The sequence below is a fragment of the Poeciliopsis prolifica genome, unplaced genomic scaffold (assembly GCF_027474105.1).
Source record: "Poeciliopsis prolifica strain line A6 unplaced genomic scaffold, Auburn_PproV2 SCAFFOLD035, whole genome shotgun sequence".
Classification (NCBI taxonomy): Eukaryota; Metazoa; Chordata; class Actinopteri; order Cyprinodontiformes; family Poeciliidae; genus Poeciliopsis; species Poeciliopsis prolifica.
The window spans coordinates 1,788,712-1,811,658 of record NW_026562410.1 but is presented as its reverse complement, the minus strand read 5'-3'; the positions used below and the strand labels follow the sequence as shown (position 1 = coordinate 1,811,658).

Genomic DNA, 22,947 nt, shown 5'->3' with positions numbered 1-22,947 from the left:
AATCATGGCCAGTTTCAGTATCATTTTACCCCCTAACCCTGTTTTATATCAGACCTCAAACTAAACCTTTGTAGCATTCCACAAATCCCCTAAAACCCCAGCTGATAACCTGTTGAGCAGCTTACCTTGTTACCAAAAACTGGCATGTAGCCATCTCTACCAGCTAACTTCTTGAGGTCTGTAGTCTTGACGGCGTGATGGATGTCCACGTGAAAGGGGATGTAGATGTTATCATTGCTGTTGTTGGAGCCATAGAGGATGAGGAGTGTGGTCAAGATGAAGACGGCGAAGAAGATCACCATCATGTGGCTCTGTTGACCCTGCAGTGTAAATAACAGCGAAAGGATAAATATGAGGCAGCAAACGCACCGTTCTCTCCTTTTTTAATTCACTTTGTACACTTTCACATGTCACAAAAATCTGAAAAGTATGGCACACTAGAAAATAAGAAAAGAAAAAGTTTCTTTTAATACACATTGTGTTTTCAAATGCAAGTCAAAATTCAGCTTTGCCATCATCTCGCCAAAGTGCCTTTCTTTGTAACTTTTTTGGTGGGTCTCCTACGTGTTTGCACATAATTATTTCTATTACACATTGAGTAAGTTGCCATTGGATTCATTTTCTGCAAATATCCAAAAGCAACAGATGGTACATTTGGATACCAGTTTCAAACATGTTTGGTTGTCAAACTCAAAAGGGATTTTTATCTTTTATTTCTCCCCCCCCCCCCCCACTTCCTGATATGCTATTTTAGAGGTTTTATAAATGCCTTATTGATAGCACTTTCTTTCTGAAAATATTGTAACTTGTTTTAGAGGCGGGATCACATACTTGTTTCTAATAAAAGAAGCACATGACGGCTTACACTGTAGCCATGCCTTATATCTGGTTCATAAACATGAGTACATGGGACTGGGTGCGGGGGTTAAAACTGTGCAGCCTTGGTTACTATCTAAAACCATCTGGTTTTTCTCGTACTTTAAACACTCTCTTTGACCTTTAGCATGCTGGTCTGTACCAGTCGAGTCAGGTGTCGGCTTTCAATGCATCAACACTCCATACAACAGGCAAAATATAGTTTTGTAGTACTTGAAACATAACAGCCAATAGGTATTTGATATCTGTAAAACAAACAATTTTCTGCAATATTTTAACCCACTCGTAAAAATCCAAAGAAGCACATTAAGGATGAGCGAGCAATAAACAGACGGTTTATTGCTTTATTGCTGGTTGTTGCAAGTTGAACCAGTTTTTTTTCCAACATGTAATTTCACGGATTGATTTCAACCAAACGGTAAGGAGGAGAGCTACTGTTTAACTAGTTTACCGAGTAGGAATCTGTTTGTTTGTTTTAAATTCTTCCATTTGGTTGGTTGGTTTCCAGTCACATTTGCCAACTGTAAAATGACTAAATGTTGTATTCTGACTAACTGATTGAGCTCAAATAGTACATCTACGGCTTACCTGAAAAAGTTTTCTCTTTGTGAGTGCCATGGAAAAGGAGTTTTTCCAAATTCTTCTCATTAGAGTTGACCGGAATGATGGACGCTCTTTCCGTTAAGCTCTGAGTTCCAGTTTCTTTGGTCTGGCTCTGGCATTTTTCTCTCTTTTCAGCCATTTCCCTGTTTGACTTAGCACAGGGTTGAGGGAGGAGTCATACTCGGTTTATGTTGATGTTTGCAGTAACTGACTACACGCTGTCTGCATGTTCCCTTCTTTGCTCGGACTCCTTCAGACATTTCCACACACTGCATGGTCCCTCCATTTTAGGCCTTCAAATATATGTCTATTTTTTAAAACAGCTTTTTCTTTTATAGTTACTGTAAAACCGGTTGTCCTTTGGGGACAGAAACAAAGCTAAAACTGAGTCTGTGGTTATGGTGCATTAAGGATTGGGCTGAATAGGATTGGGTTGAGCAGAGGCCTGTCCAGAAAATATTGTTAGTACTTGACAATTTAAGATAAATTAAGATAAATTAGACAATTAATCTTAATGAAATGTGCGCAGACATTTTTTGGAAGGATAAAACATAATAAAACAGAAAGTGCCCATGACATGTTACTGCAAAGCTGACAAACTCTGCCAAAAGACAGTTTAATTATTTTCACAGGAAATGATGACGACTTTCTTGTTTAACTGCATGTGCCCACCCTGTTTGGCATACTAAATAACAAATATACTAAATATCAATAAATGTTTGTGTGACAACTAATGAATTCTTTAGTTTTACGCTGATTGAAAACCTTCGGCATTTTAATTAAGTAACTATTGAATGCAGTGTAATGAAACCCCCTGATACTCAACTCAACTTGAGTATCAGGTTGACCTGCTGATATTTTTAGCCGAGTTTTCTTCATCGGTTCATTTTGTTCTGAAAACCTTTTCACCAGCACTTAAAGCAGAGGGGACCTCAGCTCATTAAGTACCATTTCTAAAGACTTGCTGTTACAATTCACCAGCCTCTACCCAGACTGTCATATTTCAGTCACCACGACCTGGCGATAATGTCGAGTTGGAGGTGTGCGGTGCCACACCCTCAGCTGCTTACCTTGGCACTGATCCTGAGCCCCATGTTTTCCGATCAGCACTGAAGACGCGGCCCCCGTCACGGTCTGTCATTATACCTGCCAGCAACAGACGCACGTCCATCAAATCACATTGAATTGCAGCGCGTTTCGTGCAAAAGTGGGTCATCTGTTTGGACTTACAGCACGACTCTCAACGGAGAACCGCTTGGTGTTTTTTTTATTTTGTTTTTTTTTTTACATTACCCAGGACTAACGGACCGGACATTCAGTGTAAACATTTAGACAGTGAAACACCATCTTGCGCAGCCGCTCGTCGCCCGCTCTTAAAAAAGGTTCCTTTCGCCGTTCGCTTCCCAAACACACAGTGGAGCTTAGAGGACCACTAACTCCCCACGAGCGTGTAATGCTATTAACATGCTCGAGCGTTAAACCGGGGCTTACCTTGTCATAGCGGCATGCTGTTTGATGTCTCCCTCCTCCTTCTTGGACCCCATTTTTCCTGCGCCACGTGCTGACGTCACGGCTTCCTTCCTCACTGCAGCACGCGGCGAAGCAACAAACTTACACTCTTTTGGAAGTAGAGCATTTTCTTAAAATGTGATTCTTAATATATGGGAATTGTTTATTTGTCTTACTTGCTGAACTGAAGCACCGAGTGTGCAAGGCAGGAAAAAAAAGGACAGGACCTAGTTTCGTGCTCAGCAACAAAGCGATATTGAATTTGATTTCTTCTTTGTGTGTTGGAATAGTTATTTTTATGCCGTGCTGTTTACTGGCCATAAATGGTCCCACATTTGCAAGGAAAATTAATTTGTGGTGAATGAAGTACAAAACAGATTTCAGTGGAAACTGGGGCTATCACTTCCGTGGAAAAAAAAAAGTCACCATCATTTCAGCATCCGTACAGCATTAAAACTCAACACAAACTGGGTGTGTTTGACATGAGATTTATTTAAGATGAAACATTCTTCAACTGTTCAAGTTCTTCTTTTTTTTGTTGCTTTGCAGCAGATAAACAGTTCAGACACAATAAACAAGACACCATCATTTCAATAATTCACATTCCTGGTGTATCTTTAAGTAAAATGCTTTCAATGAAAATATTAGAATAGTCTTTGGAATTAATCACAAACAATATGTACCTGAAAGGGTGGCCATATAAAGTTTACTCATTTAACCAGGCAGCATAAATTTTATTTACTTGCTTGAAAAAAATGAAAAAATATATTGAAACAGTGCCAGCTCTGTTACACACGTTCAACACGCCAGGCATTAACTCAGGGTTCAGTAACATGCTGATGGGGGCGTCAACAGCATTTAAAGGCTGCAACCAGGCATATTGGAAATATGGATGAACTGCAAAAATGGATACAATGAGAGAAAAAAAATTAAATGGATGACAGTGCATAAAACTTTGCAAAAACAATTTCGGGATTTATTCTCAAGTTTTTGTGAAAAGAAAATGGAAGCCTTATAAAAGCATTCATGTTCCATGAACTTGTGCATCTTACATTCCTAGAGGGCAGTGTATTGTTGTAGAAGTGATAGATCAACACAAAGTAATGACCAAGCAAAAATGGAATGTAATAGCATTTTTACAAATTACAATCTGACAAGTGAAACTAGGATTTCTGCTCCAGCCTTTCCTACTGGCTCTTTGGTTGCTGTTGGTCTCTACAGATCCTTCAGATATCAATGTGAGTTTTCAAATAAGTTTGTTGCACTGGATTTTATATAGGCTGTTAGAGTAAACTTGCTTAAACACAAATGTGTTTTATATAAATATATTTTTTATTTGATAAAGAAAATAAACAAACACACAAAAAAAGCAGGTCCTGTTTATTTAACGTCAGAGTTTCAAGTACTTTGTGTTGGTTGACTGTATACAATCCTAAGAACAAGCTTTGGAGTTTGTTGTTGTAATTTGACAATTTATGAAATAGTTCAATTGGTATGGAAACTTTTGCAAGAAACTGTTTGCGAAGAAAACAGTTTCTTGTAGTGAGCAAGCGCAAAGAAAGAACAATAGACAAGCAATAATGAAACTCGTAATTTTTTCCTAGAGTTCCGTAATCGCAATGTTTGATATCTTGAATAATTAAAACTTAATTCATCCGTATCTAACATTGAAAAGAAACGATTACAATTGCAGATCCTCTCCGTAAAGTTGCAAACTCTATTGTAGCTTTCGAAGAATCTGATAGATTTCAGCTCAAGGTAAAAAATAAGTAGAGTAAGTGTTAAAATGAAGGCACGTGACAAATATATGAAAAAGACATGACTGCCCTTTGCCCAGCTAAACACTTTTTTCTCACACACGCACGTGCACTCAAGCACACAAAAATGTTACAGCAAGAACAACAAAACAAAAGTCTTTGAACATCAATATCTGAGATACTTACATATCTGAGATGAGGGCGCCATTTCTCAGAGTTTCCATGCAGGATGTTTGAACTGTATATTGTGCTGTGTTGCCCATTTGGCATAGATGGCCTTCTCAGTGATGAAGCGGTGTCCTCCACGCTGTGTGAACTCGTGGTATGTATACATCCTGCACTCACTGAACCCCTTTTGCTCATAGTAATGGTAAGGAGCGTCGCTGTGATTGGCTCGGCTGTGAGGATGAGAAAAACTCAACATTTAGGTCAGAATTTACTGTAGAAGCATGACATAAGGCTGAAAAACATAAAAATCCATCCTTCAGTTTGAACACATTAATTAATTGAACACACTTAAGAAAATCGATGGTTCCACCTTAACATTACTTTTATCATACTTCAACAAGGTGTAGAGGAGATTTTTTAAAATTAAGAATTCATAATGTTATTGTGAAGTAAAAATTGTGTTATTGTTTCTTTTGAGAATTTTATTTATTTCTTTAGTCATTTAACACTAGTATTGTTTAGTCTGTTTAAACCATGTAGGTCAAGGAGTCTTTAAAGAATCAGTTAGATAGGTTTCCTTTTGACCTCTCCTTGGAAAAGTTTCAGTAGGTTGTCAGTAACTAAAATCAGGCGCCAGTGTTTCTTAACAGATAACAATAAACAGGTTAGGTAATTGTAGTGAGATGGAATAAACCCTAAGGCTTAACACATTCCTCCATTAAAATGTCACAAGCTAAGGCTACGTGCTGAGTGAACGTACAAAGTCTGATAATGTTCTTGTTATGCAAAATTGTTCCATTAGTAAACCTGATTTTTGGAAATGCACCTATTTTTGAACAAAGATGTTTATCATCTGAACAATTAACTTACCCTAGGAATGGATGTTGCATTCTCTCTATACCCTGTTAAGAGTGACTGTGCATTAACCTGTTCGACTGGAATTGGCTCTGGGCCAGTGAGTGACCACATTGTATAGAGAGTCCTATATATTGTGAGAGCTTGCAGCTCCAAATCAGAACTCATTGTAGGTACAGCTGTTGTGCTGTGGTTACTGTGTGTTCTCCGTTTGCAAACGACTGAAAGAAAGATTTTGCTCTTTGCCATTTGCCAGAGTCTCAAGCCTGATCTGTTACTACAGATTAGATATTGTTTTTTTTCCACAGTTATGTTTTTATGGGATGCAAATATCTTGTTTGTATCCCAGGAAAACATAATGATATGAATCATAGAAATTTTATATGGTTTAAAGACCAATTTTTCTTAGTCAATCTTCAAAAAAGAATTTTTAGTTCTCACCATGTCAAGAAAAAAAGTCAAAAGAGAACCGTGGTGTTACTCACAGTACAAGAACAGAACCACAGTAATGCCCATTTTGATGCATGTTGATGGTTAAAAAGAAAATCCTCAAAAAATAACTATTCAATATCATTCTTGCTATTTTAAGCAACTGCATAGAATAGCATATCTTTTGTATCAGTTTTGTTACATTTAGTATTTTTATTCCATTTTTAGCACAGAAAATGACGCCGTCAATAGAACATCAATAGTTATTTAGTCATGCAGCGTTATTTGGATGGAAGAAAATTTATAATAATAATAATCAGCTTCACTCTTGGCTCCCATTGGTCAGAAGGGAATCTTAATATCTACAACTTAGCACAAGTAATACAGGATAGGGCTATGGGTAGAGGTAGCAATAGTCTCCATAACATCCATTTTTAAGGTCTTGTATACATCATAAACAGGCCAATCATTTTTGGAGGATGCTGAACATGAAAATTATACAGACTACTTAAAAAAACATCACAAACTTACCTACAGTAGCTATCATCAATCATTCCATAGACACTGATCCTGTCACACATATCCATAGCAAGGATCATCGTGAAAAATCCAGTGCTGAGAAATGCTCCAGTTTTCATTCTAAACAAAAGAAATAAAGACAATAAAGCCATTGAGAGTTTGTACACTGACTGAATACAGTATCAATAACGTTGATGCTAAACTTGTGACTCATTTGAGTTCTACAAAAGACAAAAACACAATTTTTAACTTTAGCTGAATTAAGATTGTCCTAAACTTTCTCCTGAGTAACCTGTGGGTGGTTACAAAAAAGTAGCCCCTAAATGAAAAATCCTATTAATTACTGACCAGCAGATATTTTGCTTTGTGATAGTATTTAAATTGCAATAACAATGTCAGCTAGAGATTGGTGTGATCACTGGAGTTCCCAGTGAACTTTTGTTGGTGAATTCTTGGCTGAGCTGTGTCCATAATGGCAACAGCTTTGAAGCCTGAATGAAAGAACACATTGAATGGGATAAATTTCTCATCACATATAAACAGATATGTATTCGATATTTAAATCTTCTTCACAGGCTCTAGTGGCGCAATCGGTCAGCGCGCAGTACTTATAAAACAGTAATCTGAAAAGCAATGCTGAGGTTGTGAGTTCAAGCCTCACCTGGAGCACATCTTTTTCAACAGGAGAAAAAAAACTCCACGAGAAATTACTAATAATTCATCCAAAACTAAATGCTAATGTTTAGCATAAAAATAATTTGTTAGGGTTTAACCTGAAGTAAAGAAAATTTTACATTTTATTATCAATTCTCTCTGTTTTTTTCTAGACTTGTCTATAGCAATAGCCGGTCAAAGAGGCAAATTTTGTGTATTTGAACCATGCTTCCAGGCTCCAGTGGCGCAATCGGTCAGCGCGCAGTACTTATAAGACAGTAATCTGAAGAGCAATGCTGAGGTTGTGAGTTCAAACCTCACCTGGAGCACATCTTTTTCAATAGTAGAAAAAACTCTACAAAAAAATACTAATAATTCATTAAAAGCTAATGTTTAGCATAGATATAATTTAACCTGAAGTAAAGCAAATTATAGATATTATTATCAATTCTCTCTGTTTTATTCTAGACTTGTCCATAGCAATAGCCGGTCAAAGAGGTAAATTTTGTGGATTTGATCCATACCTCCACGCTCCAGTGGCGCAATCGGTCAGCGCACAGTACTTATAAGACAGTAACCTGAAGAGCAATGCTGAGGTTGTGAGTTCAAGCCTCACCTGGAGCACATCTTTTTCAATAGTTGGAAAAAACTCTACAAAAAATTACTAATAATTCATTAAAAGCTAATGTTGAGCATAGATATAATTTAAGATTCAACCTGAAGTAAAGAAAATTATAGATCTTATTTTCAATTCTCTCTGTTTTATTCTAGACTTGTCCATAGCAATAGCCGGTCAAAGAGGTAAATTTTGTGGATTTGAACCATGCTTCCAGGCTCCAGTGGCGCAATCGGTCAGCGCGCAGTACTTATAAGACAGTAACCTGAAAAGCAATGCTGAGGTTGTGAGTTCAAACCTCACCTGGAGCAAATGTTTAGCAAAAATTATCATTGTAAAGTGACAATATAAACAGTCACTTTTTTATTTTGGGTCTTTACCAAATGGCTGAGCTCTGTCCAAAATGACAATAGTAATTCATCTGATGATAAAAAATGGCGAATGCCATAAGGAATGGCTTATCAGATGAACAGATATCTTTCAGACATTTGAACACTTTGTGCAGGCTCCAGTGGTGCAATTGGACAGTGCACGGTACTTATAAGACAGTGACCTGCTAAATGATGCAAAGGTTGCGAGTTCAAGCCTCACCTGGAGTATTTGTTTTTGTCAGAAAACAGTCACATTATCATATTGGCTCTTTGGCACGTGGCTGAGCTCTGTCCAAAATGGAAATAGTTGTGAAGTCCTGATGACAAAACCTGGTGAATGGGACGAAGAATGCTCTGTCACATAAATCTGTTCATTTTTCTGTAACTTTCACAGGCTCCAGTGGCGCAATGGTCAGTTTACTATAAGACAGTAAACTGCAAAGCGTTGCTGAGGTTCTGAATTTGAGCCTCACCTGGAGCAAATGTTTTTCAAAAGGAGAAAAATTAATAATCATTAGTTAGGCACTGAAGTAACTCATAACTATGTCTAGTTAGTTGGGGAATGAGATGAGAAACTTCTCGTGAAGTAAACAGATATGTGTTAGATATCTGAACCTTTGTCATAGTCTACAGTAGTTGTTGCTTAGTGTGCAGTACTTAGAATGTTCAGTTTATTAAAACCCTCTTTTTTTGCTACTTAAATCTATGAAAAAGTGTTTTAGGAACTCTGATAAATGTGGTTTGTAATCCTTAACATTTTATTCATTTTGATAATTTTAACATTTATTGCTTACTCAGCTGAGAAACTAAACCCACCTGTTTTTTCCAGTTTCATTCTGAAACACTTTGTCACAGTACTCAATCTTGTCTTGGGTCATGACATACATGTTCAATTTCGGGTACTTAACGGCCAGCTTCAGCAGAACATTGAAAATAATTCCTCCTCCATCTTGCCTCATGTTCCTTTTGGGGCCCCAAAATACATAAATCGTATCGGTGGACTGCTTGAAGTAATACCGCTGGTTTTCTACCAGTAGAGGAACACTGGTGTGAGACACAACCCGAATGGTGGTACGGTTCCCGACGTCTTTCTCGTACCCTCTGGTGGGGGCATTGTTCATGCGGATCACACATCCCGTTCGGTCAATTTCATCTCCAGCACCGGTGCCGAGCATCTGACCGGAGCTGGAGACCACGGCACAGTGGCTATAGTGAACATCCAGAAACTGCAGAGAGAAGATAAGACAGATTTAGACATTGTTACACCTCAGCCAGAATCAACTGATCAAATCAACAAAAGACAATAGATTATGTCTGTGTGTATATATATAAAATTTTGTATATATATATATATTCACATATATATACACAGTGAATTCTGTTTGGCATTAAACTATAACTTAGCCTGAGCGTCTAAAAGAGTGAGAAATGACTGTGTTAACTGACCAAGTTTTCATAAATAGCAATGTATTGTTCAAATGCAGTATAACTTAATAATTTTTGACCATTTAATCACTTTAATCAAGTTTAATCATTACAGTGGATTAAACTTTTCATCCCTGGCAATTGTTTTGCAAGCATAACCTCAGAGGCAACACAACATAAAGAGCTAATTAATTACAGTTTTATCCATTTCAAAAACTTACGTTTTGCATCTCTTCCAACAATTATAGCAAAAATGTGTTCTTACCATTACAATTTTTGTTATTTACTTTGATTTTTAGAGTATATCTCAACTGCACAATTTTTTTGATCTGCGACTCCCAGTGGGGTCCCAACAGCCAACTTTCTCAAGCTTTGAATAAAGGCTTAATAATGAGTTATAAAAGTGTGGAGAAATTGTGAGGTTTTTGCACTCAGCAGCACATCAAATCATTTTTCATGTGCGTTTTTTTAAAAAAAAAAAACATTTCAACTTTTAAGACTAGTGACTTTAGTATACGAATTAAAAAGTTAATCTATAAAAAAAAATTAAACAAAATGCAATTACCTACATAGCATCAAAACATATCTTTTTCACAGATATTTCAGCATATACAGAAAGTTAAATTTTTTTTTTAAATTTTTTAGCTGATTATATCAGTTCAACTTGTCCCAACAGGCTCATGAATGAGAGTTTTATGTGGGCCTTCTTGTCTTGGATCATCACCCGCCTCACCTTGGTCTGTCTCTGCAGGCTGACCCTGCTGTAGCCCCTGAGTGATGAGTTTTGTGTGGCAGGTGAAGAACTGTCCCGTGTGATCGACACTCCAAACCAGAACAGCAGCAGGAGGGTCAGGGTGAACATGGAGAACCACAGGCGAAGAATCTGCTTCGGCCGCATATGGAGGAGCAGCAGCTTATGTCTGAAAGCTGCTGCCCTACATTCTTCTGTGCACATGTCTCAAAAGCAGGAGTAAATTATTCCGTAGCCGTAACACATTCTCCATCCAGAAAGCTCAGACTTTGCGTAACTCCAAGGGGTGAGAAATACAACTCGGAATCATGGTGATGAGGGATTTTTGTATCAGGAAGTTTCCTGTAGCCCGTGCAGTGGAGTTTAGGTTCATTTTCCAGTAGTCATAACTTTACATTTCATCCTCCGGCAGAGAACAGATTTGTTGTTCTTATTTACCTGTGTTTGTATGTATAACTCTCCTATAATAGTTTTTCTTCTTGTGTAGGCCTGGCAAAGATCTGCCCAACTACTTTTGTAAGAGCGCTGTGATTTCAGACGAAAAAAACCGCAACCGGAATTTCTTTTCAAATTAAAAATTTCAAATCGATTTCGAAGGTAAATACTGCATTTATTTTCATTTTATATTTAGCAGAAGTGTTTTTCATCTGTGTGGAAATGCATACATATTCATAAATTTTCACTCCAACGACGTCTGCTACGGTTTCGGGAAGTAAACATGTTTTTATTCTGAAATATGATTGACAAAATCGGAAGCAAATGTTACAACCGCGCTTATTTCGGCCGTGCACTAACAGGCAGTGGCTTTCTGCTACCTTTAATGACTGTGTGTAAAATTTAAATGTGTAGAATAAATTGATGCCAATGTTTTTCAAATACTAGTCTGGTGGGTTGAAGGTCTTTCACCTTTATTTTAACCGTCAATACTCAAAATATATACAAACTTAGTTACTCTGTCACTTAGCTGTGTTGTTAAACGGTGCATATTGAGTATATGAAAAGTTCCATGTGTTTTTATTTAAATAATTCTATATTTTGCATCTCATATATTTTAATAACCTTTACAAACATTTTTGACTTCGACTGACTTCATTTCAATAGATAAGTAATGTGTTTAAGTATGGGTTAAAAAAACACACGAAAACATTATCAATAAATAAATATTTGTGTTGAATGTCAGGACAATAAAGTTTAAAAAATGCTGTTGCGTACGGAAGAGTAAAGGAAAATTCGATCTGTTATCATTTTCTGCATCGTTAGACTTGCAACAAAACACCTGCAAGTTGATTGGCTCCAGTAGTCTGTGTCCCTCCCTTCCTTTTTACTATTCGCTAAGTAAAGGTGCATCCACAACTATCCTCCTCCGATTGGCCGAAGGGCGTGTCAAACATCCGTGTATTGTCAGAGTCCCGCCCTGAAACAATGCCGTGCTGCCTTCACTGACGGTGACTTAGGGATGCCCTTCTCTGACGTCTTGGATGCTGACGGTATGTTGGTGTCGGAGAGGGATTATGTTATTAGTTGTTGGTCAGTGTTACTGTACTTTGGTTGCTGCTGACACCTGCGAGGTGTCAGTTCAGAGCTCCATCGACCGAGTCATTCCCTGATGCCGTGAGGGGAACTGACCGATGGTCGAGGCCAGCGAAATGAGCTAGCTAATGTTAGCATAGTGGACATTTCAGAGCTGTCCCCAACTGATTTCACCCTGGGTTTAACAGTTTCTTATTTTAACCCAGAGTTTAGTCTTGTTGTGTATTTTATGTAGAAATTCATGATGATATTTAAGTATCGTTTTCTGATATTTGTGTCTTGATTTTAGTTTCAATCTCATTTTTAAGCATCCGAATGCGGAACCGTTCTGTGATTTGTTCATACTTTTCGCTATTTGGTTAAAAACGGCAGCTTTTATCTGAAGACGGGGACACTGGAAGTAGCTCCAGATTAATAAGTGCAGGCTGTCGCGCTGTCTGCACTATCAGTGTTGATGGCTGGGGAAGAAGCTCGTTTCTTCTCAAGTTGCTCTGCTTTTAAATCCAAGCTTGATTTCCTGAGCTTGAATCAAATCACTTGTTGTTTGCCATGAAGCAAAGAATCTAGTTATAAGTGTATGTATTTGTACCCTGTATCTGATATTATTTAGCAATGGATTGAGCCATTTCACATGCATCAGAATGGATCAATACGTGGAGGTCCTAATAAAATGGAAATCCTCCTACAAATAGAGGAGGATCCACAATATGTAGTGCTAAACTGACAGCTATTGCTTAAAGTCACAGATTAGTCTGGGTCTCTACATCATACGTGTGCTTTGCTGGTTGTGGTTGTATCATCTGCAAAACATATATAAACATTGTCTTTTATCCTCTGTTTCTAAACTGAACATCACTCAGAATAATTACTGTGGCCTTAAAGTGTTGTTCTTGACCAAATAGGAAATCAATTGGTTCCCTAATGCTTTTGCCATGCTAATCAATACCTGCAGCAGTGTCCAAGTCCATTCCTCAAGATCTCCTATCTTGGAACTTCTCAATGCATTCGTTCTCCAAAACTCCTGCGTCAAATGGCTCAAATCCCTCATTGACATGTCATTCAGCTCACATGATGTTACGCCTATAAATGTCGGCTCAAATGCAACTTTTATCGATTATTTTTGAATGAGTTTTAAGTGGCATCTGTCGATGTTCTCTAGATTTTTTAAAACTGTATTTTACGATCTATGAAAGTATCACACCACTGCTGTCATGTCCATTTGAACACAAATTGTGTCTCACGTGTTGTTGTGTCTGTTGTCAGGTACAGATCCAGGGGTGGATGACAGCAGAGAGTGTGATCAGCGAGCTGAGTGTTGGCTGGTCTGAGAGCAGAAAGGAAACCGTACATTTGGTGGATGTGAGGGACTCTTGAAATGTCACTGAGACAACCAGACGGGATGTCTGTCGCCCAGGCTTTGGCCATGACTGTGGCAGAGATACCGGTCTTTCTCTACTCCGCATTTGGACAGGTAATGCCTTTGGTGATAACTGTTACACTTACTCACAGATGTTTTCAAGCCACTTTGATTTTTCTTTTGTCACATTTTGCATTAGCTTTAAGATGCTGCTTGTTCAGTAATGTCATCCAGCAAATGCCTGGGGCCGTCACCATACAGCTGTGTTTATGCTGAGATTACGTACATACAGTTGGACTGTCTTCACTGATAAGATGATTTCCTAAGGCAACTCACTGGGTGTTTAATTCTATTTATGTCTGTCACAATAAAAGGGCTGAAACCAAGATTTTTATTTTTCAATCTTTTCCTTTTTAGTCGTGACAATGAATACAATTCCTGAAGTCTGCCGTTTCTCTCCATCCTTCCTGCTTTCAGTCAATTTTTTCTCAGCTGAAGCTTTCCCCGAGCCTGAAGAAGGTGCTGTTTGCGACGGCACTCGGAAGCGTAGCGCTGGCCCTGACCGCTCACCAGCTGAAAAGAAGAGGCAGGAAAAGGAAACAGGCAGACCATGTGAAGGAGGGCCCGAAGACCGTGGGAATACCCGAGGCTCTGCTGAAGACAGGAAGACCTTCATCTCTGAAGAGAGGTTTGCAACAAAAACTAATAGTGGGAGTTTTGTAACTGTAACTTGCAGCTGTTTGGTAACGTCCTTTCAGCATCTGTCACATCCTGTTTGCAACAGGCCCCATTACCAGCCGCCAGGTGATGAGCCCCAGCTCTCGGAGCAATGACACCATGAGTGGCATTTCCTCGCTGGCTCCCAGTAAACACTCAAGTTCCTCACACAGCTTGGCATCTGTTAGTTTCATACTTCATGGTTTTTCCACCGTTTGCATGTCTTTTTTTTCTTTTCTCCCATTTTTCGCCTGTGTGTTTGACGTCTATATGTCTGTGTGGTTTGTTCTGACACAGACTCGAGTCCCAAACTCTCCTAATCAGCCGATTAACCCCTCCACTCCATGGGAGGCGCAGCCTGTGGTGGAAGAATCAGGAGCAGTGGAGGATGCTAATGCAGAGAACCTGTATTTGATGGGTGCGTTGTCATGTGATATTCATGAACCTTGAAAGTTATTCTCTGCTTTGTTTTTTGATAGATTAGAGTCATAAAAAGTTATATTCCTAGTATATAAACAAAATTATCTCGAAGGTTCAAAGAATTTGTTGATGCATTCACTGGGTTGAGGGTTGATTTTTTTTTCCTTTATTTATTTTTTTGCTGTTTGCATCTCATTTCTCAATCATTTTCTTCTACCATGTTGGAGCTTGCCACAATAACCTTTCAGTGGGAGAAACATAACACTCTTTATGCCACTCGGCAGGAACGTAAAGAGCTGATGTTATGCTGATGTTTCAATTTATATTTTTATGTTTCCCTCTAAACGAGGACCAGTGCTTGGATGTCACCATTTTTTGTCTTTGCAGCACAGAAAAAAAGTGCTGTCTTAGCACCTAGACATTGCTTAGTCTGTGCAAAGAAAAACTGTCTTCAGGGACTGGATACATAATGTTCTGTGTTGAGCTTGTTAGTTTTGCTTTTGACTAGAGACAAAACAAAATGATAAGAAACCAAACTGTTAAAATATCATTTCTCTTTCCTGCAAAACTGTCTTCAGAAACTTGGGATATTCTGTGGAAAGAATCAAACATGTTTGGAAAATGCCTATGTTTATGTGGGGAATTGGTAAAATTGTGGACAAAAATTGTAAAGTATCAGAACACATACAGGAAAACAACCTTAAAAGTGAAAGCAGACTAATAACTCAAAACACCAAGGGTATAAAAAAATACAGCAGCGCAATTTCATTCAAGAATTATTTCGCTGACACTCAGATGAAAAGTAAAAATCCAACGAATGACCACATGTTAACCCAGAACGATCCAAGCACATTTTGTCTGCAGTGAAATTCCACCTACATCTTTTGATTAAGGCCTCAGAGACTCACCGGACAAAACCATGTTGGCTTTTGGCTCTTGTAAACCCATCCATCCATTTTCTGTTCACCCTTATCCCTAGCGGGGTTGGGAGTTGCTGGTGCCTATCTCCAGCTGCTTTCCGGGCGAGAGGCGGGGTCACCCTGGACAGGTCGCCAGTCTGTCGCAGCTCTTGTAAACCAACACGTTCAAATCAAAATGTGAATAATGGGCACCTTTTATTTGCATGATGTGACTAATTTCCTCTCCAGTCCAATGCGGTTTGTTGAAAACTTAAAGTCAAACTCTGGTCACGTGACAGACATCGTGAGTTACAGGGACATTAGTAATGCATATGTAAGTAATTAGTTCATAACCAGTTTGCACTGGTACCCCAGTTTACCACTAGAAGCGCTTCTCATTTGATCCGTCGTGGATAAGAAAGTCCACAGCGGTGCCGGGTTTTGTCCTTTAGATGTGTGTATCGCATCTGTGAAGCAGGTAATACTTAAACATGCTTTGTTGTAAAACAGATTTTATTTTTTTTTTTTTGATTCTCGCTCTGTAGGGATGGAGCTGTTTGATGAAGCACTGCGAAAGTGGGAACAAGCCTTAAACATTCGTCACCAGGGCAACTCGGCCTCCAGTAACAGCAGCCTTGCTCTGCAGGGAGCGGCATGTGGAGACTTTCTCACGGTAACCATTGCTGCTAGAAAACCATGTTTTAAACACTTGTGGCTCTTTTGAATTAGTTATATTTCTGGATTGTTTTATATTTTCCTTTCCTCAGTGAAGCATTGCCAGATTTGGTGTGGAACATGAATTGTATAAAACCTTTTTTCATGATACCATAAAAAAAAAAAAAAAATCTTATTTTCCATCTTGCTTCTAGAACGAAGGTCGTAATAAACTGTTTGCAGAGAAGCTGGAGACACTCCTGCACAGGGCGTACAACCTGCAAGAGGATTTTGGCGGCAGCATCCCAGCGGAGAGCGTGCTAGCCGACTTTGGTAACCAGCTTCAAGATGTACTTTTCAAAAATTCAAAATAACTGTGTTTGACATCATCAATGAAATCAGGATCTGAAAAGTTAACTGCAGTTTTAATTCTTGGTTACCCATATTGTTGTGTTCTTCGCTCTCTGTCTGTCCGTTTTCAGAGAGCGAAGGAACTCTGATCTTGCCTCGCGTAGAGAGTTTCCACCGGCTGCAAAACGAGGATGCGGCTTCTGTTTCGTCTGATGACTCGTTTTTCTCTGCTGCAGAGGTGAGCCGCTCTCCTCAACAAGTGAAAGTCGTCTTGTCTGTGTGTCGGCATGTGCACTCGAAACGCAAACTTGCACTTAAACCTGTTTTTATACAAAAAAATAAAGAGTAATTAAAAAAAGAATTGACAAAAAAAGTTTTTTTAAGCTCTTGTTAGCACGACATGCTGTTTGTATATGACACCAAGAAATGCTGTCATGTTCTCCATTCTTGTAATTAAAAAATAATTTCTATAAACAATTTTTTCTGTGCAGCTGTTTGAAAATATAACTTTAAATGAGATCTACCCACCAATGAAGCCAGCGGCTCTGTATGAAGAAGCCTTGTCTCTGGTGCAGGAAGGCAGAGTGAAGTACAGGACTTTAAGGTAACCATTGTAGATTATTTATTTTGTAGAAGTAAGAATATTTTTGGTCCCTATTTCTGTAATAAATTACGTCAAATTATTCCTATGCAGTTACCCTCACCTGTTCTGCAGTAAATGTTAAATTACTTTAGATTTTCCACTAAAAGAGCTCCAAACTTTCCTTCATAAGCTGAGCGTTTGAATATTTCATTTCTTTGTCACATCCTACTCCCCTCAAGTGGTTAAAAAAAGGAAAATGTAACTTGTTTTCCTCCAAACAACAGTCTGAAATTCACTCTTCCTCTGTCTTTTTGCCAGGTCTGAATTACTTGAATGCTACAGTGACCAGGATTTCCTCTCCAAGCTTCACTGTGTGAGACAAGCATTCCAGGTATGTTCCTGCGCACAGGAGTCATTATTATAATTATTCTACTCCTTGTCTGTTAGTGCACCTGCAGACAGGAGCCTCCTCAGGTTTCTTTCCTTGAGCCAAGTCCTGACTAAAGCTACCAGGACAAAAGAATCACCTAGTGTGTCCTACTTGCTAAAATAGATAAAACCAAGAGTCTTCACGTACTTTTTTGTGAACAACTGTACAGCTAGAGATATGAAGTGTTTATTTGAAGTGCATTATTTATTTAAAATGTCATTGTAAAGTGGGATAAATGCTATCAGTGACTGAATGTTCCAAATTTTAGATGACGTTAATAAACTGGTAGCTAGAGGAAAATTTTATAATTTAGAATCATTTTAGATCTCAGTTTGACTTTGAGCCATTCATCAGAATTGTATTAATGTCTGCTTTAATTTCTGTTTAAAAAAAAACTGATAGAATTTTTTAAACAGAAAAAATATATCAGAACCACAAAAATGATGTCTTTGAACACCAGAATAAAATCAAATCCAGTGTAACCAGTTGCATGGTCATGAAAACCAAGGAGCCCAGTAGGAGCTCAGGTTCAGACCTTTTGGCCAACAAGCACAGTTGTAATTGCAGCAACATAAAAATGTAGATAATATTTATGTATCGCATCCAACTAAGTTACTAACTGTAATATTTCATGTTTTTCTTTTTTGTACAGGTCTTGTTATTAGATGAAACTCACCGCACGTTTTTTATGGAGACAGGGAAACAGATGGTGGCAGGGTTAATGGTTAAGGCTAACAAGGTATGAGTGAATAAATTAACTTTGATATGGATAAATTAACCTGCTTTGTTTCTATTTTTTAAAGAGATCTAAATATTTTATACATTTATGTGGTGACCCAGAGTCCCAAAGCCTTCCTGGAGAGCTACGAAGACATGCTGCTTTACACCCAGAGAGAAGAAACGTGGCCCATTACAAAAATGGAGCTGGAGGGTCGAGGGGTGAGTGCTCATGTTACTCTGATCATTTAAAATGTTCTACCTGAAATAGCTAAATACCGTTGGGTTCTTTGGTCGCCGCAGGTGGTGTGTATGAACTTTTTTGACATAGTTTTGGACTTTATTCTGATGGATGCATTCGAGGACTTGGAGAGCCCGCCCTCCTCTGTGTTAGCCGTTCTGAGGAACCGCTGGCTGTCTGACAGCTTCAAAGAAACGGTTAATTTCCACACTTATATTCTGAAGCACATTTACCATCAGCATGCATTTTCTGACAATTTCTCTTAAGGGATGTTTTCTTCTTCCTCTCAGGCTCTGGCGACCGCCTGCTGGTCAGTGTTGAAAGCTAAAAGGCGACTTCTTATGGTGAGCCTAACTGATCCAAATCTTTTCGCTGCCTTCTTTTTATTATTGATGTAGATTTCTAAATACTTGTCCTAACTGCACTCCGTAGGTTCCCGATGGGTTTATCGCCCACTTTTATGCCATATCAGAACACGTGAGCCCAGTTTTAGCTTTTGGGTTTTTGGGACCAAGGCAGCACCTGAGTGAGGTTTGCACAATTTTCAAGGTGAGAGCAGAGCATACACAGACAAGACAAAAAAAATTCAAAATGAAATTTTGAAATTTAATTTTCAAGTAAAGAAACTTTCAAGCAAAGTTCCCACTTTGAAACTTTTTGTATTTAGAATTTATGATTTATGATGAGTAACTGAAAATCAGACATATACTTGCCTATAAAGACAACAGCTTTTCAATGTCAGTCCTTAACACTGAACGTGATAGTTCAAGATTCTTAAAGTTTTTGTACCTTTTAAAAGTATCAAAAAGTTCATATCTATACTGAAGTAGAAGACTTTCTTGGTGTCTTAAATTCAGAAATCCACCCAAACAAGAAATCAAGGCACTAAATACTGATTCAAACTTGTAATAGACCAGAGAAAATCATATAACTATCACCTCCATTTTGAGTTCACCCAGTTCTAGATGAAAGTTATTTACTGCAGCTGAGATATTAACCGTTTCGAACCTCACTTCAAAAATCCTAAGGTAATTCAGATGGTTGCAGTTTGCCTTTCTGCCACTAGATGTCAATAAAACATGTAAATTTGGTTCTTTATCAGACGAATTGCTTCACAAAAGTGCAGCTCGATTTTCTTGAAGTAACTGAGTTGTCTTCTCGCAGCTCCCCAGGAGCTACAGAAATCTGATGTGTAAGTTTCTTATTATGATATAAAAAGTATGTCATCTTCTCTCATTTTTACCTGCAGCAACAAATAGTGCAGTACCTCAAAGATATGTTCGACCACGATAAGGTCCGCTTCACCTCCGAGCAGTGCTTGGCTGAGGACATCCTGAAACTTTCCCACCGCAGAAGTGAGATCCTACTGGGCTATCTGGGAATCGACAGTCTGTTGGAGCTCAACGGAGCTATGCCCAGAGACGCTGAGGGCTCCTACGGGACCAACAAAGTGTCATGAAGCGCTTTGACAAAGAGTCTGAACTCCGTGTTGATTTCTGCACCGAGCCCTTGTTCTGTTATGCACTGAGAACCAGCATTATTCAGTCAATTATTCATCCCTTTCTCCATCTGTGCTCTTAAACACAACTACATGTCATCGGATTTATTTCACCAGGTCTCCTTGTTCCTGCTAATGAAGGAGAGCGTCTGGGTCCTGGATTCCTCCTGTCCCTTGTGTTGCCGCTTTGCTGAGTATCCAGACTGACGACTGTAATCAAATTATCACAGACGTGTGAGGACTTGTTCCTGCCTCTACCTCTGCCTGGGGTGATTCAGATACTTGGTGAAAACACGGCTGACAAACACTTCTAACACAAGAGGACTTTGCCTTCTAGTGACCCAAATGAAATTCTTCTGAGAACTGTGTTCATCACCTGTGGGTTCGGGCTGAATACCTGCCTTCACTCTGACGAGCAAAGAGAGAACGTGCTTTTGTATTTTATGTGAAAAATTGAAGGTCATTTCTTAATGAAATCGCTGCTGCTTATGGTTATTGAGGCAAGATGGCCGTCACCTTAATTGTCCCTAAATCATCCTTTATTCCAGGAGTTCCATTGAGCTGAATAACACTGAGACATATCTGAGATGGGGTTTTGAACAAATAATCTAAAACTGGTATTTCACAATCTGATTTGGCTTTTAGTTTGAATTTGAATTGATTATTCCTTTTGCGGACTGCCATACAATGACAACTAAATACAAGCATAAAGCATAAGTTTCAAATCAGAGAAAAACTGAAAATGGCATCCAAAAAAATTTGTCATGTAACACGATTTGTGACAAATTTTTCGACAAATGTACAATCAACATGATTGAATTTTTAGATTATGTTCAGTTTTAAAGCTGCTGACCAAGCTTTTTGTTAAATCGGTTTAGATATAGCTTATCATTTATAGAATGTGTTGTGTCGGGTATTTTTGTTGTTTAGTTATGTGATTTTTACTTAAGATAAAATCTGCCCTCTCAAAAACGAGCTCCCATGCATAATGCCCCTAGTGACATCACTCAAGTTGCCTGATCCAAGTTCCTTTATTTACACCTATTTATCTGTTCAACCTCAGGTGTGTTTTTAATCAAATTCCCTCTTCAAAGGTAAATGCTACCACTCTATCCAGCTACAGCAAAACAGTTTGAGCCTTATGTCAGAACGCTTTTATGGATTTCAGGAAAATTTGGTAACAATGAAACACGGAAGCTGTAAAAAGGACCGGTGCAGGCGAGACCCATGGTAGAATCAGTCATTTCTCTCAAACTTGGACTCAAATGTGCAAAGTTAACACTCCATGCAGCTCGGTGCAACTTGAAATGTTTCAGAAGAATTGATCAACTCAGTTCTTCTGCTTCTTGTAATGTCACTGTCCCCACATAAAAACAAATTCAAAGTTAGTTATCTTCTTGCATGTGCTTTAAAAAAAAGTTTTGTGAAATCCTACAGTGGAACTTTGCAATTTCATTGTCAGTGTTCGATTGGTATCAAACAGTACCCCTTGAGAGTATCTTTAGTCTTCTAAATGGAATATGTTAAGAGACAAAGTTTAAAGTGTTAAAATATTTAACAATAGCACCAAGTATTGGAAAGTATACTTTTGGAATCCTAAATTAGATTTTCTGCAATTGGGTTTAACTGCATCAATGTTTGTCTCTTTGTGTGCTACATTTAGTCAAGAACATCTTACAAGTTCAAACCCTCCGAGAAATTATACTAACTGCAAACACACCCTCAAATCACTGCAACGCACACATTAAACTGAGATGGTGCCAAATGGTAGAATGACTCTGGTGTCATGAAGGCTCGTAAGTGAAGGACAGAGTTGTAGCTTACCTAAGTGCACTGATGGAAGCCCCAAAGTTTTCTGGGTCACAGAAAGCCAAATTGGGCAACAAACTGCCTCACTAAATTAACCTTTCTTGTGTAATCCTTTACTACTAGTGCTACTATTGTAAAAATGGAGGCACATTATAGTTCAGATATTAAATTGACTTCATTAAATAGATCATCAAATATCTATATTTATTCGAATTGCTGGAAGTGCAGCGATTAAGTTTCCATCTGGTTACAATTTTATTTCAGTAATTTATCAGACCAATAGCTCTTTGATGTTATTACTTCTGTTTTGTGGCAGTGATGATCCAAACCCTGCAGTTGTTCTGATGCACTTCCTAAATTTATGGCTGAGAAACGCTGTTAATCCTCTTGTACTATTCTGACTGCGCATCGTCTGTACTGTTGCTTTTATTGGACAGCAGTCTGACTTGAACCAGAGCTCCAAATGGGCGAGGCATTTCTGCAGTAAATGTTTTGGTTTGCAGCTTTGCGTTTTTAACCAATATGCACTTTAGCAGGAAGATGAGGTAGAGAATATTTCTTTTCGTAAACATCTGTGTGAGAGTTCCCATGTACAAATTGTCAGATTATTTATTGCAACACATGACTTGTATGTATAAAATGGAGCATATAGCTGCTGTACAGTCTAGCAAAATTATCTTAAAAGAAAAAAGTATATTATGACAAAAATTTTGCACAATCACAAGGTTTTGTTGAAGTGCCCATCTTGAAATTGTTTTAGTTTTGCTTTGCGCGATATGATCTGAGATGAAATGCTTTTATTGTATAACTTGTATGCATTACGGAGAGTTTTCTTTCCCTTCCCCTTTTCTGAACAAATGAACTGCTTTTGCATGTTCACAGTGTAAGTTCTTTAAAATGCATCAGCATAGCATTGAACATGTAGACCCAAGCTCAACCTGATTTCTTGGATATTTTAAGTTCTAATTAGAAAAAAAATAAAAAAATATTTGAATTACAATTTATGCATGGGCTGGAATGTTTAGATGATTTTAAACTTTAAAGAGGGTTTCAGAAGGCCAAAATGTTTATTACGCCCCCAACCCCGACTAATGTATTCTACATTACATGTGTCTACATTCATGCCTTTTGTCTTTTCTATTGTTGTATTGCACTGTCTGTAAACTGATTTACATCCTCCGTATTAAAACTTATTTTTTGTTATTAAA

At 38.3% G+C, this 22,947-nt stretch overlaps 3 protein-coding genes and 4 non-coding genes across 9 annotated transcripts in view; 5 read left to right on the top strand and 2 right to left on the bottom strand.

Annotated features, from left to right (window-relative positions):
• st6galnac6 (ST6 (alpha-N-acetyl-neuraminyl-2,3-beta-galactosyl-1,3)-N-acetylgalactosaminide alpha-2,6-sialyltransferase 6) overlaps positions 1–3,068 on the bottom strand; it is an 8,238-nt gene extending 5,170 nt beyond the window's left edge. Inside the window, exons 1-3 of one of the 2 annotated variants that reach the window (XM_055052562.1) lie at positions 2,971–3,068; positions 2,550–2,625; positions 126–320 (exon numbers count right to left, since the gene is read on the bottom strand). In XM_055052562.1, coding sequence (XP_054908537.1) covers positions 126–320; positions 2,550–2,573 — 219 coding nt within the window. In that variant the 5' untranslated portion in view covers positions 2,574–2,625; positions 2,971–3,068. Of the gene's footprint in view, positions 1–125; positions 321–2,549; positions 2,626–2,709; positions 2,943–2,970 lie in introns of those variants that run through there. The other variant, XM_055052563.1, reaches the window with a different exon arrangement.
• Positions 1,166–22,947, top strand: miga2 (mitoguardin 2). Of its 2 annotated transcripts, none has more exons than XM_055052558.1 (16): positions 1,166–1,294; positions 13,327–13,534; positions 13,898–14,108; positions 14,205–14,320; positions 14,435–14,555; positions 16,002–16,129; positions 16,326–16,443; positions 16,593–16,699; positions 16,953–17,065; positions 17,363–17,435; positions 18,127–18,213; positions 18,315–18,413; positions 18,495–18,629; positions 18,723–18,776; positions 18,865–18,981; positions 19,682–22,947. In XM_055052558.1, exons 2-16 carry the CDS (start codon positions 13,439–13,441, stop codon positions 19,889–19,891), a joined length of 1,785 nt encoding a protein of 594 aa, XP_054908533.1. In that variant the 5' UTR covers positions 1,166–1,294; positions 13,327–13,438; the 3' UTR covers positions 19,892–22,947. The 2 variants fall into 2 exon arrangements, with proteins under 2 accessions (XP_054908533.1, XP_054908532.1); XM_055052557.1 differs by lacking the exon at positions 1,166–1,294 and adding an exon at positions 11,758–12,020.
• On the bottom strand, positions 3,461–11,505 carry st6galnac4 (ST6 (alpha-N-acetyl-neuraminyl-2,3-beta-galactosyl-1,3)-N-acetylgalactosaminide alpha-2,6-sialyltransferase 4). The gene is made up of 5 exons (XM_055052564.1): positions 10,516–11,505; positions 9,174–9,583; positions 6,729–6,836; positions 4,932–5,143; positions 3,461–3,885 (listed from the first exon to the last, which is right to left on the bottom strand). Exons 1-4 carry the CDS (start codon positions 10,735–10,737, stop codon positions 4,957–4,959), a joined length of 927 nt encoding a protein of 308 aa, XP_054908539.1. The 5' UTR covers positions 10,738–11,505; the 3' UTR covers positions 3,461–3,885; positions 4,932–4,956.
• Positions 7,292–7,385, top strand: trnai-uau (transfer RNA isoleucine (anticodon UAU)). Its single transcript has 2 exons — positions 7,292–7,329; positions 7,350–7,385. It is a non-coding gene; the product is annotated as a tRNA-Ile (tRNA).
• Positions 7,606–7,699, top strand: trnai-uau (transfer RNA isoleucine (anticodon UAU)). The gene is made up of 2 exons: positions 7,606–7,643; positions 7,664–7,699. It is a non-coding gene; the product is annotated as a tRNA-Ile (tRNA).
• Positions 7,901–7,994, top strand: trnai-uau (transfer RNA isoleucine (anticodon UAU)). Its single transcript has 2 exons — positions 7,901–7,938; positions 7,959–7,994. It is a non-coding gene; the product is annotated as a tRNA-Ile (tRNA).
• trnai-uau (transfer RNA isoleucine (anticodon UAU)) lies at positions 8,204–8,297 on the top strand. Its single transcript has 2 exons — positions 8,204–8,241; positions 8,262–8,297. It is a non-coding gene; the product is annotated as a tRNA-Ile (tRNA).

What these genes read in the sequence shown, in the direction of transcription:
- st6galnac4 (XM_055052564.1), bottom strand. Translation starts at nt 10,737, where the DNA reads ATGTGCACAGAAGAATGTAGGGCAGCAGCTTTCAGACATAAGCTGCTG. An exon ending in AATGAAACTGGAAAAAACAG is followed by an intron (nt 6,837 to 9,173) that starts GTGGGTTTAGTT and finishes TCTTTTGTTTAG; the next exon opens with AATGAAAACTGGAGCATTTC. An exon ending in ATTGATGATAGCTACTGTAG is followed by an intron (nt 5,144 to 6,728) that starts GTAAGTTTGTGA and finishes TCATCCTCACAG; the next exon opens with CCGAGCCAATCACAGCGACG.
- miga2 (XM_055052558.1), top strand. Translation starts at nt 13,439, where the DNA reads ATGTCACTGAGACAACCAGACGGGATGTCTGTCGCCCAGGCTTTGGCC. An exon ending in TAATGGTTAAGGCTAACAAG is followed by an intron (nt 18,214 to 18,314) that starts GTATGAGTGAAT and finishes GTGGTGACCCAG; the next exon opens with AGTCCCAAAGCCTTCCTGGA. An exon ending in AGGTTTGCACAATTTTCAAG is followed by an intron (nt 18,982 to 19,681) that starts GTGAGAGCAGAG and finishes TTTTACCTGCAG; the next exon opens with CAACAAATAGTGCAGTACCT.